Here is a 13,888-nt window from a genome sequence, read left to right as displayed (position 1 = left end):
CGATTTTAGCTATCGATTAACTACAAAAAAATTTGGATCCATGAACAATGTTGACTTTAGTCATGTGACATGCCACGTTAACATCTTGTCACGATGGCACTGTCATGTGTATGCCCAATCAAAACAAAATTCTACATGGCGTGTCACATCAGCTTTTGTTAACGGACGTTGACAAAAGGGAACAAAAGTGTGGACGAAAAATATTATGAGGACCATTCTTTGAAGGAAAATTATTTGAGGGACTAAAAGTGAAAATGGAAATATTTATGAGGACCAAAAACATATTTAATATTTAATGTCTTAAGATTGGATTAAGGGTTTTGCGATTTAGATTGATGTATATGTCTCATATAAGATATAATTGAACACCAATTCGACATCATTGTGATCTTAATCTCATTTTACTTTGATATTGTACTAGAATATGAAATTCCATAACTCAATTATCTTGAAAAGCATCACAAAGGGTCATATGACGATTCAGGAAGGTGAGACCTGACGGGTCATGGGTCGCCTGATCCGACTCATCACTCCAAGGGCATGGTCACTTAGCCCAAATTTGTATCCATCAAGAGACAACTACATTAATATGTGTCAAGCCACATGCTCTTGAAAGGGTCGGTGTTTTTTAATTCCCCAAGGAAGAAATTGTTCATCCCAATTAATGGGAAGAATTAGTCTTTCTACTCACATGCTATAGTCAATCAGTTGAGATGGAATCAGTTAAGAGGGACCAAAAGTGTGGACGGAAAATATTATGAGGACCATTCTTTGAAGGAAATTTATTTGAGGGACTAAAAGTGAAAACGGAAATATTTATGAGGACCAAAAACATATTTTAACCTTTAATGTCTTAAGATTAGATTAAGGGTTTTACGATTTAGATTGACGTATATGTCTCATATAAGATATAATTGAACACTAATTCGACATCATTGTGATCTTAATCTCATTTTACTTTGATATTGTACTAGAAGATGAAATTCCACAACTCAATTATCTTGAAAAGCATCACAAAGGGTCATATGACGATTCAGGAAGGTGAGACCTGACGGGTCATGGGTCGCCTGATCCGACTCATCACTCCTAGGGCATGGTCACTTAGCCCAAATTTGTATCCATCAAGAGACAACTACATTAATATGTGTCAAGCCACATGCTCTTGAAAGGGTCGGTGTTTTTTAATTCCCCAAGGAAGAAATTGTTCATCCCAATTAATGGGAAGAATTAGTCTTTCTACTCACATGCTATAGTCCCACGACCTAAACCTATAAATATATCAACTCTTGGAGTTATAAGGATATTAATTTTTTACAAATTTAGCTTACCTAAAATCATATTGCACTCCTCACGTGAGCAAGGTTCCCTTTATTGTATTTCTTGTAAGTAAAATTGATGCCACCGTGAGGCTTTGGTAAAACTGATAAGGTCACACCTTCACTTAACACTCAATCTCCTTAGCCCTCTCTCTCACCATGGTGACACGACAAGGCACCATAACAGCCAACAGTGACAATAATTTCTTAGAAGATATGCAAGCTGCTATTGGGGAATAACATATTGATCCTCCAAGAATGGCGTTGTGATGACAACCTGCCCAAAGACAAGGAGGTCATGTATCCTCATCCTCTTTCTGAGGAGATCTAGGATGCCCCATACCAGAAAACTTCAAACCGCCATCATTGGGGAAGTTTGATGAAATAGATGACCCCGAAGAAAATATCATTGCCATAAATACTCATATGGAAATAATTGGAGTTTCTTACTCTTTGAAACGCAACATCTTATTTGTCACTTCAAGAAGGTGACTCCCAGGTGGTTCATGACCTTCTTGCATTTGTTCATGACAAGTTATCAAGACCTCTCAAGGAAATGATCCATCAGTTTTCAGCGAGTAAGCGCCATAAGGTTTCAACGACCAGTTTATCCAATGTTCGTCAGAGGTACTCTGAGTTCTTGAGAGAATATTTCGCCTAGTTCAATAAGGTGATTATTATAACACCTCAAATTTTGAGTTGTTACTTTATGTGTTTATTCGTGATTTAATTTAATTTTAAGTTAATTAGTATGTGCGATAATTGAATTAATATTGGTGTTAGGGGTGTGTGACCTTGAAGTGGGAGTGTGGAGAGTGATTAGAGATTGGTAAATGTGGGGTAGAATTATTAGAGTCTATTTTAATAATTATATAATAGTATTTTAATTGAGTTATTTAATTAAAATGGGAAAGTAGAAGGTTTGGGGTCAAATAATGAATTATGAGAAATAAAAGGGAGGAAGGAGAGATGATGTTAGTATGTGAGAGGTGAGTTGGTAATTTCAACTAGATTAACCCTTATGATATAAATTAGGAACATAACCTAAGTTTAGGAATTTTTTTATCAGTACGTAGAAACTTTGGAAAAGAGGCTAGAAGCAAAGGGAAAACTTTGAATTTTAAGTGAGAGGAGAACATTCAAACCAATTTAGGTTTAGATTGCTTCCTAAAAATTGAGGTAAGGGGAGAATGGATTCAATAATTGGCATATGCTCAATGGTAGAATTGAGGAGTCATTAACCTTTAATATGTTTTGTATGATTATGCATGTTTTGTTGTGTTTATATGTGAATCTAAAATTTGACAATCAATTGGTGTTATAATTTGTTTTTCATGATGAAATTCGTGTACAAATGTGTGGAGTAATTTTTGTTTTGATATGTTAATATGTCTTCACCATTGGTTAGTTTTAAAGTTTTGGAATCATGATAAAAGTGGTAAATAGTGGAAGATTATGCTTGCTAATTGATAGATATAGGTTGTTTGATATTAATATGTTGATTCTCTATTGTTTTCTGATCGATTTGAGTACCTGGAACGGAAAATTGGAGTTCTTGTGTGAACTCCGTAGTAGAAAATGTAATTCTGCATTTTGCAGGTCGATGGCGGGCGTCATCGCCATGACATCGTCATGAAGCCCAAACTCAATTTTGGAGTCGGTCGTTGTGCAGGTGACGTGTTTATTTTGTGATGTCTATGGCAGGCGCCATGCCCGTGACAGGTAACCCGCCATGAGCCTTAAGTAGGCGTAAATACTTATTTTGATGATGATAAATGGCATATTTCAAATTTTCAAGTTTCATGGATGTTTTGAGTACTATTAATACACTGTTAAGTACTGTTTAAATGATGTTGGTATGATTTAATGGCTAAGCATGATTTTAATCGAATTTATGAAGTATGTGATGAATGTTGGATATGTAACACCCTTCTACCCAAACGACATATTTAAATAAATTATCAGAGTACAACATGTAGAAGAGTTTACATTTCTTACAACATAACACTTATCGCATCACAACATAAAACATATTATTTATTTTATTAAAACTTCGCAGCGGACAACAACACAAATATTATCATTCATCATATAACAATTCATAATAATGTTTCAACATTATCTCAACAAAGCATCTCAACATATTAGTCATCATAAACAACGTAAATAATAACCAATTATCTATCGAATCCCATAACCCCGGTGTCACATGACCAGAGCATTTGACTCGACTCCGTAGAATAACTCTACACTTATTCTTCAAACCTCAACAATAGCTACTCCTCTTTATCTGCACATTGCTCATCATAGATGAACATAAACACATGCAGAAGGGGTGAGAATTACATTATTAAATAATAATATAACGACAGAAATATAAACATAAATATATTTCACATATGCCAACACAGCTCATCATAATCATCATAATCAACATACTCATGAACATCAACAAAACAACATATCAAATGCAATGCACACACCCATGCATGACTCAACACGACTCGGTATACCCATTTTGTGACCAACTACAGGATCACCACTCCCAGATTCATCACCATAGAATCCGAGTTCCCCGCAAGGAACCAAGCCTCTCCACAAGCCCGGAGTCAACAACATCATTGGAACTCAGTCCGTTCATCACTAGGCATCGGCCTTTCATGAATGCATGCACACCAAACATACATCATAATCAACATAGCAACAACAGCATCATATAGTCATGTTATCATCATCATTAATAGCATGACATACAACTCAACAAAACAACAACAACATTACAACGATATCACATCTGGGAGTTTAAAACGCGAAAGCTGTCCGTCAAACTGATATGGCGAACGCCATTAGGCTAATGGCGAACGCCATTAGCGTTAAACGCTCTTATTCTGGAAAACTGTCCGTCAAACTGATATGGCGAACGCCATTAGGCTAATGGCGAACGCCATTAGCGTTAAACGCTCTTATTCTGGAAAAAAAGCCCAAATGGCGAACGCCATTAGGCTAATGGCGAACGTCATTTGGCTGTTATGTGCATAAATAAGATTTTAAGTGCGGAAACAGTGGACGCGCGGGCTTCTAAGCATATAACTCAACAAAACTCACAGATCGGAGAATTTCCATCAAAACCCCAAACTTTCCCAATCTCCCTAAAATCCCCAAAATCCATCAACAATCCAACATATATCATGAATTTGCTCGCATATTATCGTTTAATAAGGTTCAGACCCCTTACCTCTTTGGATTGAAGGAAGTTCTGAGCAATCTTTGGCCTTTTCCTCTTCCTTCTCTTTCTCTTCAGCGTTTCTCCCTTTCTCTGACTCTGAGGCAAAAATACGTGAAAACACTCTGAGTTCTCACCTTGGCCTCTTTTATCCATTTCCACTTTTACCCTTCCACTCTTCATATTCCATTTATTTTATTTATTTAATTATTATTAAAATAAATAACATCTATAATAATAATAATAATTCCCAATATTATTTAATAATTCATTTTACCTTCAAATAATCATATTAAAATAATATTTAAATTAATCTAACAATATTCTGGGTGTTACAGGATATGTGCATAATCGGTGATGATGTTGTATTACTTGTTGTGAATTGATGATGATATCACGTTGTATGCGCATGATTTATGTTGTTGGATTGTGATTATGTTGTTATGGGATGATAGTCCGAAAGGGGAACTATTATCGTCGGGTCAATTCATATTTTGTTTATTGTCAAGAGGGGACTTTAAACATTATGTTGTTGCTGCATTGACATGTTGTGACATACATTCATTATGTCATTGTTGTTGATGAAAGAGAAAAGTTACAATCCGAGCAGGTGGATTGGTGACTCGTCCTGAACCCGGGCAGGATGGATTCGGGGTTCGAGCATGCTGAACCCGGTTCTTGAGTGAACCAATTGATGATAGTATGGTACCACATGCATATGAGTCTAGTTGAAATTGAGAGTCTCGTTACATAATCAAATGATGAATATGTAATTGTTGTGTATGTTAATGAATTGGGTGTGAGAATAATGTTGTGTGATGGTTGTTAAACTTGTTGATGTTTGAATTTTACCTTGCAGATGTCTTTAATTTATTGATGTGAATTCTCACCCTCTTTGCTTTGATATTGTCCATCATGAACATCTTACAGATAATCAAGATTAGAAGTTACTGATGTCAGTGGAAGATAGACTTTGAAGTTATTTCCATTTAGTTTCGTTTTTTAGTTAGTGGTTATGCTCTGATCATGTAACTTCAGGGTTGTGACGTTTGTTTTAATTTTTGAATTTGAATTAATGTTTTTAGGAGTTTTTATGACGTTATTTTGAAGTTGAGAACAAACATAATTTGGTTGAGTTTTTTAATTTGATTTTTCGATGCTACTTGAAAAAAGTTAAGATGTTTTGAAGTTGGTAACACTTTAATCAGCGTGTAATGCTTGTTATTTAAGTTTCGAGATTAGGGTGTTACAACTGTAAAGGTAATATATATCCAAATCATGAGGTGCTCCTATGAGCTTCCTATAATGGTTTGAAGGTCGAACACTTCAACGAGTTTCTCGCACAAAAGCTGACATCTCCATGGGTGAAATTATGATTCAAGTTAACTGTTATTTTTAATGAGGGAGAGCAATGCATAAAATTAAGCCATGGGTGTCAAAAAGTGTGTCGTTGGCGGGTCAGATTCGTCGCAAACACAACGTAGGAGCCACTACACTTCGTCCGTTGTGGACAAGGTGACTCTTAAACACAATGGGAGACCCGTGGATAACCTCACATTTATTAACACTCATCGAGAGTATATATGGCATGAAGTTCTCCACACCCACGACATCATGACTTTATGGGATTCCAAGTCGAAGATCATGGGACCCGAGCACAATAGGTGGTGAAAACACCACAAGGTGAATTGTCATCATAATGACGACTACCACCATCTCAAAAGGGATACTGAGTGGCTTATTTAAGAAATCCACTTGAAAAAGTGTGTTACAGGAAGCTCCCAATAAGTAGGAGGCTAGTATAGGTCTCAGGGTGAGGCAAACTAGAATCCCCGAGCCCACAAAAGATAAAGAGTTGTGGGGTCCTCTCTCATGAAAATGACCTAATGATGATAAAGGTGCAACTTTTAAACTAGGAAATCAAATGGGTAATAATATATTTGGGAAGTTCAACTAACATTATGTATAAGGATGCCTTTAAGCGATTGAAATTAGATAAAGATAATCTCTAGTCATTCAGAGGTTCCTTAGTCGATTTTTCTCATGAACAAGTACAAATGAAACGTTATATTACTCTCAAGAAAATGTTTAGATTGAATGAGAATGCCAAAATGGTAAAAGTTGGATATCTCATCATAGATGCTCCATCCTCATACAACATAATCATCGGGCGACCTGGGCACAGTCAAACCTTACACGAAATGGACCATTTTAATCGATGATTCATCAAACAACAAAACAAGCAGGGTTAACCTCATCCTCAAGAGCGATAAAGGGCTTGTAGAAAAATTCTTTCTACGTTGTGATTTCTCCACCACCAACAACTAAGTTGAGTATGAGGCTTGTATGGCTAGAGTGGTACCAGAAATGGGGGAAGGAGATCCACAAGGCAAAGAGATTCACAAGCTAATTTCTCAACTAGTGGTCCCATAGGTCAAGGAGATCCACAAGCCAGAGATCCATCGTTACAAAATTATATGTTTATGGTAGAGCAAAAGCGCATTTCATTCAATGCATACGATATCACACATGTACCAAGATAGTAGAACACAAGGGTACACATGTTATTAAAGTTAACAAACACAATATTTGCTTATATCAGTCACTATTACATCATGGAGACACTCAAAAGGCCAAGCCTCTCCATACCAGTCTTTGTAACTGACGTGCTAACATGAACATCTGAACTATCATGGATCACTTCGATCATGATTTACATTAAGCACTCCATCCTAGCATCATACCCCATAGAGGTCGGTCTTGTTAAAAGAAAAGCATGTTTATACTCTATTATACAGGGAAATTATATATGTGATAGGTCTCCCCCTCCCTTCTAAAATGTTTAGAGCATGAATAAGCCACATACACCATCGCCAAAGTCCATAAGGGTATATTCAGCTAACATTTTGGAAGACATGCATTGGCTAAGAAAATTCTTAGAGTATATGATATTATTAGTCTTCCATGGTCCATGACACCAAATAATATATGATGAAGATTGAAAGGTTCCAGAAACACATAGACATTCACATAACACCTCCCGCTTAACTCAACAGTCTAACTGCTACATGGTCGTTTTCCCAATGGGACATGGATATATTGGGACCTTTCCTACTTTTTCCAATTCAATTTAAGTTCCTTATAGTTGTTGTGGATTGAGGTTGAATCCTTAGCAAAAATCACAACCGCCAATATTCAAAAGTTCTTCAAAAAGAGTATACTATCCTGGTACATAATTCCATAATTTATGATCATAAACAATGGAACCAAGTTCACAATTTTTTTTTTTGTAAAAGCTCTTTCATGACTTGGGAGTCAAGCATCACTTCAGGTCAGTGGGGCACCCTCAAATTACAGGTGAAGCGACTGCTGCCAATATGGTCCTACTAAGAGGAGTGCGAAAAAGACTTGAAGGTTCAAAGAGAATCTGGGCAGAAGAACTATAACATATCCTATAAACATGTCAGACCAAAACAGATTATACAATCGAGAAACTCATTTCCAGGCTAACATATGACAATGAAGTCGTTATCTTTGTAGAAGTTGGACAACTTTCTAAAGAATGATGCATCCCCTTCATGGAGAGGAAAACTCATAAGCGATCCCGAAAGAGTTGGTTCCTAGATGCAAAGAGATGTTTTGTTGCCCTCGTCGATGCCACCGTCCAACAAGCCACAATAACCATATACAACAAAAAGTTAAGCCCAATGATTTGAACCTCTGGTATCTTGTCCTTCGTAAAGTTAACATTGATTGACAGAGTGCTAAAGAGGATGAACTGATACCAAATTGGGAAAGATCATATAGATTTTGGGTCAGCACAAGCAAATGAGTGTACACAATAGAGACCCTTCATAGAGAGCTGACCACGAGAACATGAAATGCAACTAACACTACTACAAAATAGACATTTCGTAACACTCATTTTACAACGGTCTTCATGTTAATTGCGATAATAATTTTTTTTCGGTATTTACGAAAAAACATTTCACAACAGTGGTGAAAAGTGGCACCTGATCATACGTTTGAATCCTAGCACCTACGTTTTTATTTTTTATTTATTTTTAAACCACTTTTCACCATGGTTGATAACCCCTCCAAACTGATAACCCCTCCAATTTAACCAACAAATTCGGTCGGTCGGGTTTTTAAAACAAAAGATGTACCCATTTTATTTTTGGACAATGGTATAATATCTTCTAGCACTTACTAAACTAGTGTCGATGACACAGTAGAGAATTACGTTGGCCGGTGTAAACAAGATTAAAATGAAAGAAAATCTTCACCAAAAAATAGTAGTATTGTTTTTAGCTGGAATGACAAATACCACCTAAAAACTTACATTCAAACTCAAATAACCATAAAAAAAATGTTCAATCAAACAATCTCGACATTGTCATTCAGTGTTCTACATATTCAAGTCGGATAACTTCACATTGGAATCAAAACCTAGTCATCTGTATTCATATCAAAACAATTAGAACACAGTTTCTTAAAATCTCTTTTATGATACAAACAATCTGTGAGTGTAGTTCTGATCCTGTCACAAAATAGGTATCAGCCAAAGTATTATTTACACAAAATAAACAAATCTGCTAAGGTAAAATTAATCTTTTTTTAATCCAGCATTATGAATAAAGCAAAAGGTATAAACAACATCATAGCACTATAGTGCTTCATGTGAGCCAGAAACCCTAATATCAACATCTGATAATCTCCTTATAATTGTCATAATCCCTTTTGGTCAAAACTCAATTACAAATTTGAGTACACAATTGTTGGATCTGCGAACTGGTTGGATCTGGTATCAGGTACGTACTGGATTTACCATTGCTCGAGCATGTTACATTCAGCTGGTTGCCAAGCTGGTTTGACTGCATTTTATGGTATTTCAACAAAATGAATATACAGACCAAAAAAAAAACTACAGCCACATTGTATAGGTTATGTTTGGATAAGAAGATTAATTAAGCACTTATAAGTTATAGCATAAGTGTTTATCATATGAATGCTTGTGTATAAGCTATTTCTATAACAAAAGATGAGGACACTTTCAGGTAAAATGCTTACCAAACAATAAGCTGCCTCTGTATGACAGCTCCATTTTGAAGTTGGAACACAGGACAAATAATGGCACCAGGAGCAGTGATCATTTGCATCAACGCCTCGGAGCAGTGCAACCAGTCCAACAGAAAGCCTGTGATATCGAGACAAATTAACAGACAGAAGTTCTAATTTACTCATGCAGAGAACAGAATTTCATGCGTTAGATCAAGATTTTTCATTCTCAAGGAGATTGGGAAGATCAAGACTCATGTTAGTTTGTGAACAGGGTTTATCGTGCTCAAGTATCCCCTTACATATATACTTAAGCGAGAGCAACTTGATATCAAGAAAATGATACCTCGAGGTTCAGATCTTACCCAACAATTAAAATGATCAAGGAGATGACCCATAATATGCACTGATATTTCTTGAATTTAGGCTTAGCACGTGTTGGAGAATAGTCTACACGAGCATATCGTTGGTTAACCCATCCAAACTGAGGACGTATCAGAAACACAAAGCCGAGAAGAAATCCTGTAAGAAAGCCTCCAATATGAGCAAAGTTGTCCACGTGCGGGAGAATTCCGATTGCAAGATTGATAACAATGATGATCACAAGTGTGAAAAATGCTGCAAACTGAACATGAAAACAAAATTTTGATTATCAGTAGTTTTCTTTTAAGTGCACAATCACAGAGCAAATTAAGAAACTTTAATATGCACCTTATTATCATACATAGACCAATTAGTGATGAGCTCTGATAGCATTCCTCCTAGCAACCCAAAGAGCGCACCAGAAGCACCGACAGAAATGTTTAACTGAATGAAAAGAGCACTAAGCAAACTGCCTCCAAATCCAGATATGACAAATAGCAGTCCAATAAGCACTGTAGCAAATTCATAAATAAGTTAGTAATGAGAATCTTAAGAAAATCATACATCTCCAAAGATAAAGTTAAAGGAGTAAACTTTGGTGTCATTTTGATCTTTTTACCAATAATTAACAGTAAAGCTCATATTATACTTCAAATCGGATCTCTTTTAGTGTTAAAATTTTTCTAATTCCTATGAAGATTCCAAGCAATTTTGGTCGCGTTATCATCCATAGATTTGTTAAATCCTGACATGTCTCAACTATGAGTTAGAAATCCAATTGAAAGGTCGGCATTTAACGGATCCATGATAATAGCAGGAATCAGAATTGCTCATTTTTCGCACATAAGGAACAAAAAGAAAAGGTCAAATTTATATATAGACTAAGACCAAAGTTTGGTGTACTAATAGGGACTAAAAGCTTACTTAGAATCAAAAAATATATTTAACAGTCCTACAAAAGAGTAATGCAGAATATGTCACACATACCAAACCCAAATTCTTGCTCAAGCCGAATTCCAATGAATAGAATACCCAACATATTTGCCAATAGATGGAAAACTCCACCATGTAGCCACATACAAGTGATGAGACGCCAACCCTGGTGCATGTGAACCACTTTGTTCACATCAAGAGCCCCCATCTTCTGTAGCCTAAGAAACATAACCAATCTTCAGGTGTTTAATCACAATAAAAATCAATTCAAAATTCAAAATTTCTATCAGATATTAAAATCCATTCTTAAGAAAAATATCCATAAGGTTTGAATAACTTTTTCTTCCACATATACACCTCCACTATAATCCTTGAAAAAATAACCTCACCGCTCTTAATCCTTAAAATATAGGAAAGTTAGCTTCCATCACAAGCTGTTTTGGTTTAGTCTCCATAATATTGGTCTATGCCAGACTTAATCCTTAATTTTCTGTTCAACATTGTTTTGCTTTTTCGTCTCAATAACGTTGACCTACGCTCCAACTAGTCCGTCTAATATTTTAGTTTATGGAATAAGAACTACATAGGAAGTAATTCTAACACGGACCAGCAGTATATTACATATAGTGGTTTGTTAACATTCCGCTACGCTATAGTGCTATATGCGGCTATAGCCTTTATTTAGCAACACTTCATACTAAATAACAAATATCACAGAACTAAAAGGTTAACTCTAACATCTCCCTTTCTCGATATCATGCTCCAAAATGAGTCACTTTGTCCCTATTTTACCGTGGTTCATGGTCAAACTTGAACCCAAATGACTCACACAGGGTTGGGTTGGGTCTTTCTTGCCCTTGCAAATGGGAATTAAAACCTATTCTGGACTGGACCTAGAGACCCAACCTTTCTGTGCAGCTCAATCGAGTAGCCACATACGTGTTAACCTGATCAACAGTCACACGCAATCTACGCTGCACCTAAAGATTCTCAACACACGAGACGGTTACCACATTTCCAGGCATAAGTATTCAACCAAACTACTATACGTTTGGACCTAGAGACCCAACCCTTGAGTGTATCTAAATCGAGGAGCCACATACGTGTTAACCTGATCAACAGTCACCCGCAGTCTATGCTGTGCCCCAACCCTTGAGTGCAGCTCAATTGAGGAGCCACATACGTGTTAAACTAATCAACAGTCACCCGCAATCTATGCTACACCTAAAGATTCTCAACACACAAGACGGTTACCACATATCAAGGCATAAATATTCAACCAAACTACTATACAACAACTCAAAACCATGCTGAGAAATCAAACAATAGTCTACCATGCTTACAGAAACTAACCCCCTCTCTTTATTGTCGAGCTCTATGTAGCACCATCACCTCTTATTAAGGTGTGTCCGTGTCCGAAAACGACATTGACCCTTTGTGGTTATCTTTCGTTTTTTCAAACTATTGATGGTGTCGACGTGTCACTGTCGTATTTCTGGTACCATGTTACATATATGAAGTTTCTACTACCGCTTAACGGTTGCTAATCTTCCTATGAGAATAATCCATTTTACAATTACCCAATTCACTATTAATCCTAACAAAAGAAAAGGTAAATTTTCATGAATTCCAATATGATAAAAACATAAAACATAAAACATAAAAATCAAACAAAAAAGAAAACTAACGTCAACGAAGAAGGACCAAGTAGGGGATTTTCTTTAAGAGGCTGAAACGAGAACCGACGGAGGAACCGAGCAATACAAGAAACCGAATTACTAGGACAATTATTAACATACATAGTGACAACAAAAACGACGACGTTAGCAACCACAAAGAACGGTATCAACCAAGGAAACCATTTCTTATAATGCTTAACCTCCCTAACACCATTGTAGTGTTGGTTTTGAACTGGTATTGAAATTGGGTGAACCACGTTGTTGTTGCTGTTGTTCCTTGAAAGGATCTGTAATGGAGGTGCCATGGAGAAGAGGGGGTGTAGAGGAAGAGGAAATTGTGGTTTTTTCTTGTGGGTTGAATTTGATTTGATGAATGGGTTTGGAAATTGAAAATTGGGAGATGAAGTCAGAAGAAGAAGAAGAAGATGAAGGAGTCAAAAGAAGTTTGGTTTTTTAGATTACCAACTTTACTTGCACCATTGGGACACTCATTTTTTTATTACAATTTTTTAACCCTTTTTTATTATTATTACACTAATATTTATTTTATTAAATCTTTTTAATGAATTAGTTTTTATTTTAGAGAATTTCGTATACGTGAATACATGTCTAAATCGCCTTGATAGAAAATAATATTTTTTTATTGATTTGAATTTTTTTTATTTGATAAAAATACTCTTTTTTATTGATTTGAATTGAGGTTTGAGTTTTTTATTTTATTTTAAAAGATAAATATAAAAGATTTTTTTTAAATAATTAATATTTTTAAATAAAATTCTAAAATAATTAAATTTTAAAAAAATATATCAAAATAACTACTTTTTTCTACTGGTGCATCCAACTAAGGTGCATAAGAGACGCCCAGAACCATGACGAATGCATGCAAAACTAATGCATGTAGGCGCCACATGCATTGACGCATGCATGCCTTGGTGCCACATGCATTGACGCATGCATACATTATATAGTGTATGCATCAATGCATGTGACGCATGCATATATTACATAGTGTATGCGTCAATGCATGTACTGCATGCTCCATTCACTTTTTTTTTTAATTTTAAATGTTAAATTTATAATTAATTAAATAAAATACTGAAGATAAAAATTATATTATAATAAAAAATTACATAAAATTGACAAGAAATTCAATGACATGTCTGATTGAAACGCCTCCCTGTTCCACATTCAGGTGCGTTAGTCTGTCTTTGAAGTCTCCCACGATTTTCTGACGTGTTTGGTACAGTGTTGTTGAGTCCATGGATCACAATGAAGACATGTCGATGAGACAATATAGAGTGAAACTAGATAGAGGT

The 13,888-nt window shown here is 35.8% G+C and overlaps 1 protein-coding gene across 1 annotated transcript; it reads right to left on the bottom strand.

The window, feature by feature from the left end:
• Positions 1-8,975: 8,975 nt before the first annotated feature.
• On the bottom strand, positions 8,976-13,064 carry LOC127108485 (RHOMBOID-like protein 1). The gene is made up of 6 exons (XM_051045959.1): positions 12,582-13,064; positions 10,948-11,111; positions 10,309-10,472; positions 9,963-10,222; positions 9,610-9,736; positions 8,976-9,413 (listed from the first exon to the last, which is right to left on the bottom strand). The coding sequence occupies exons 1-6, from the start codon at positions 12,875-12,877 to the stop codon at positions 9,291-9,293; spliced, it is 1,134 nt and encodes a 377-aa protein (XP_050901916.1). The 5' UTR covers positions 12,878-13,064; the 3' UTR covers positions 8,976-9,290.
• Between the last annotated feature and the right edge of the window lie 824 nt (positions 13,065-13,888).

Source organism: Lathyrus oleraceus, chromosome 7, assembly GCF_024323335.1.
Source record: "Lathyrus oleraceus cultivar Zhongwan6 chromosome 7, CAAS_Psat_ZW6_1.0, whole genome shotgun sequence".
Taxonomy (NCBI): Eukaryota; Viridiplantae; Streptophyta; class Magnoliopsida; order Fabales; family Fabaceae; genus Lathyrus; species Lathyrus oleraceus.
This window is presented reverse-complemented; position numbering and strand designations above follow the sequence as displayed.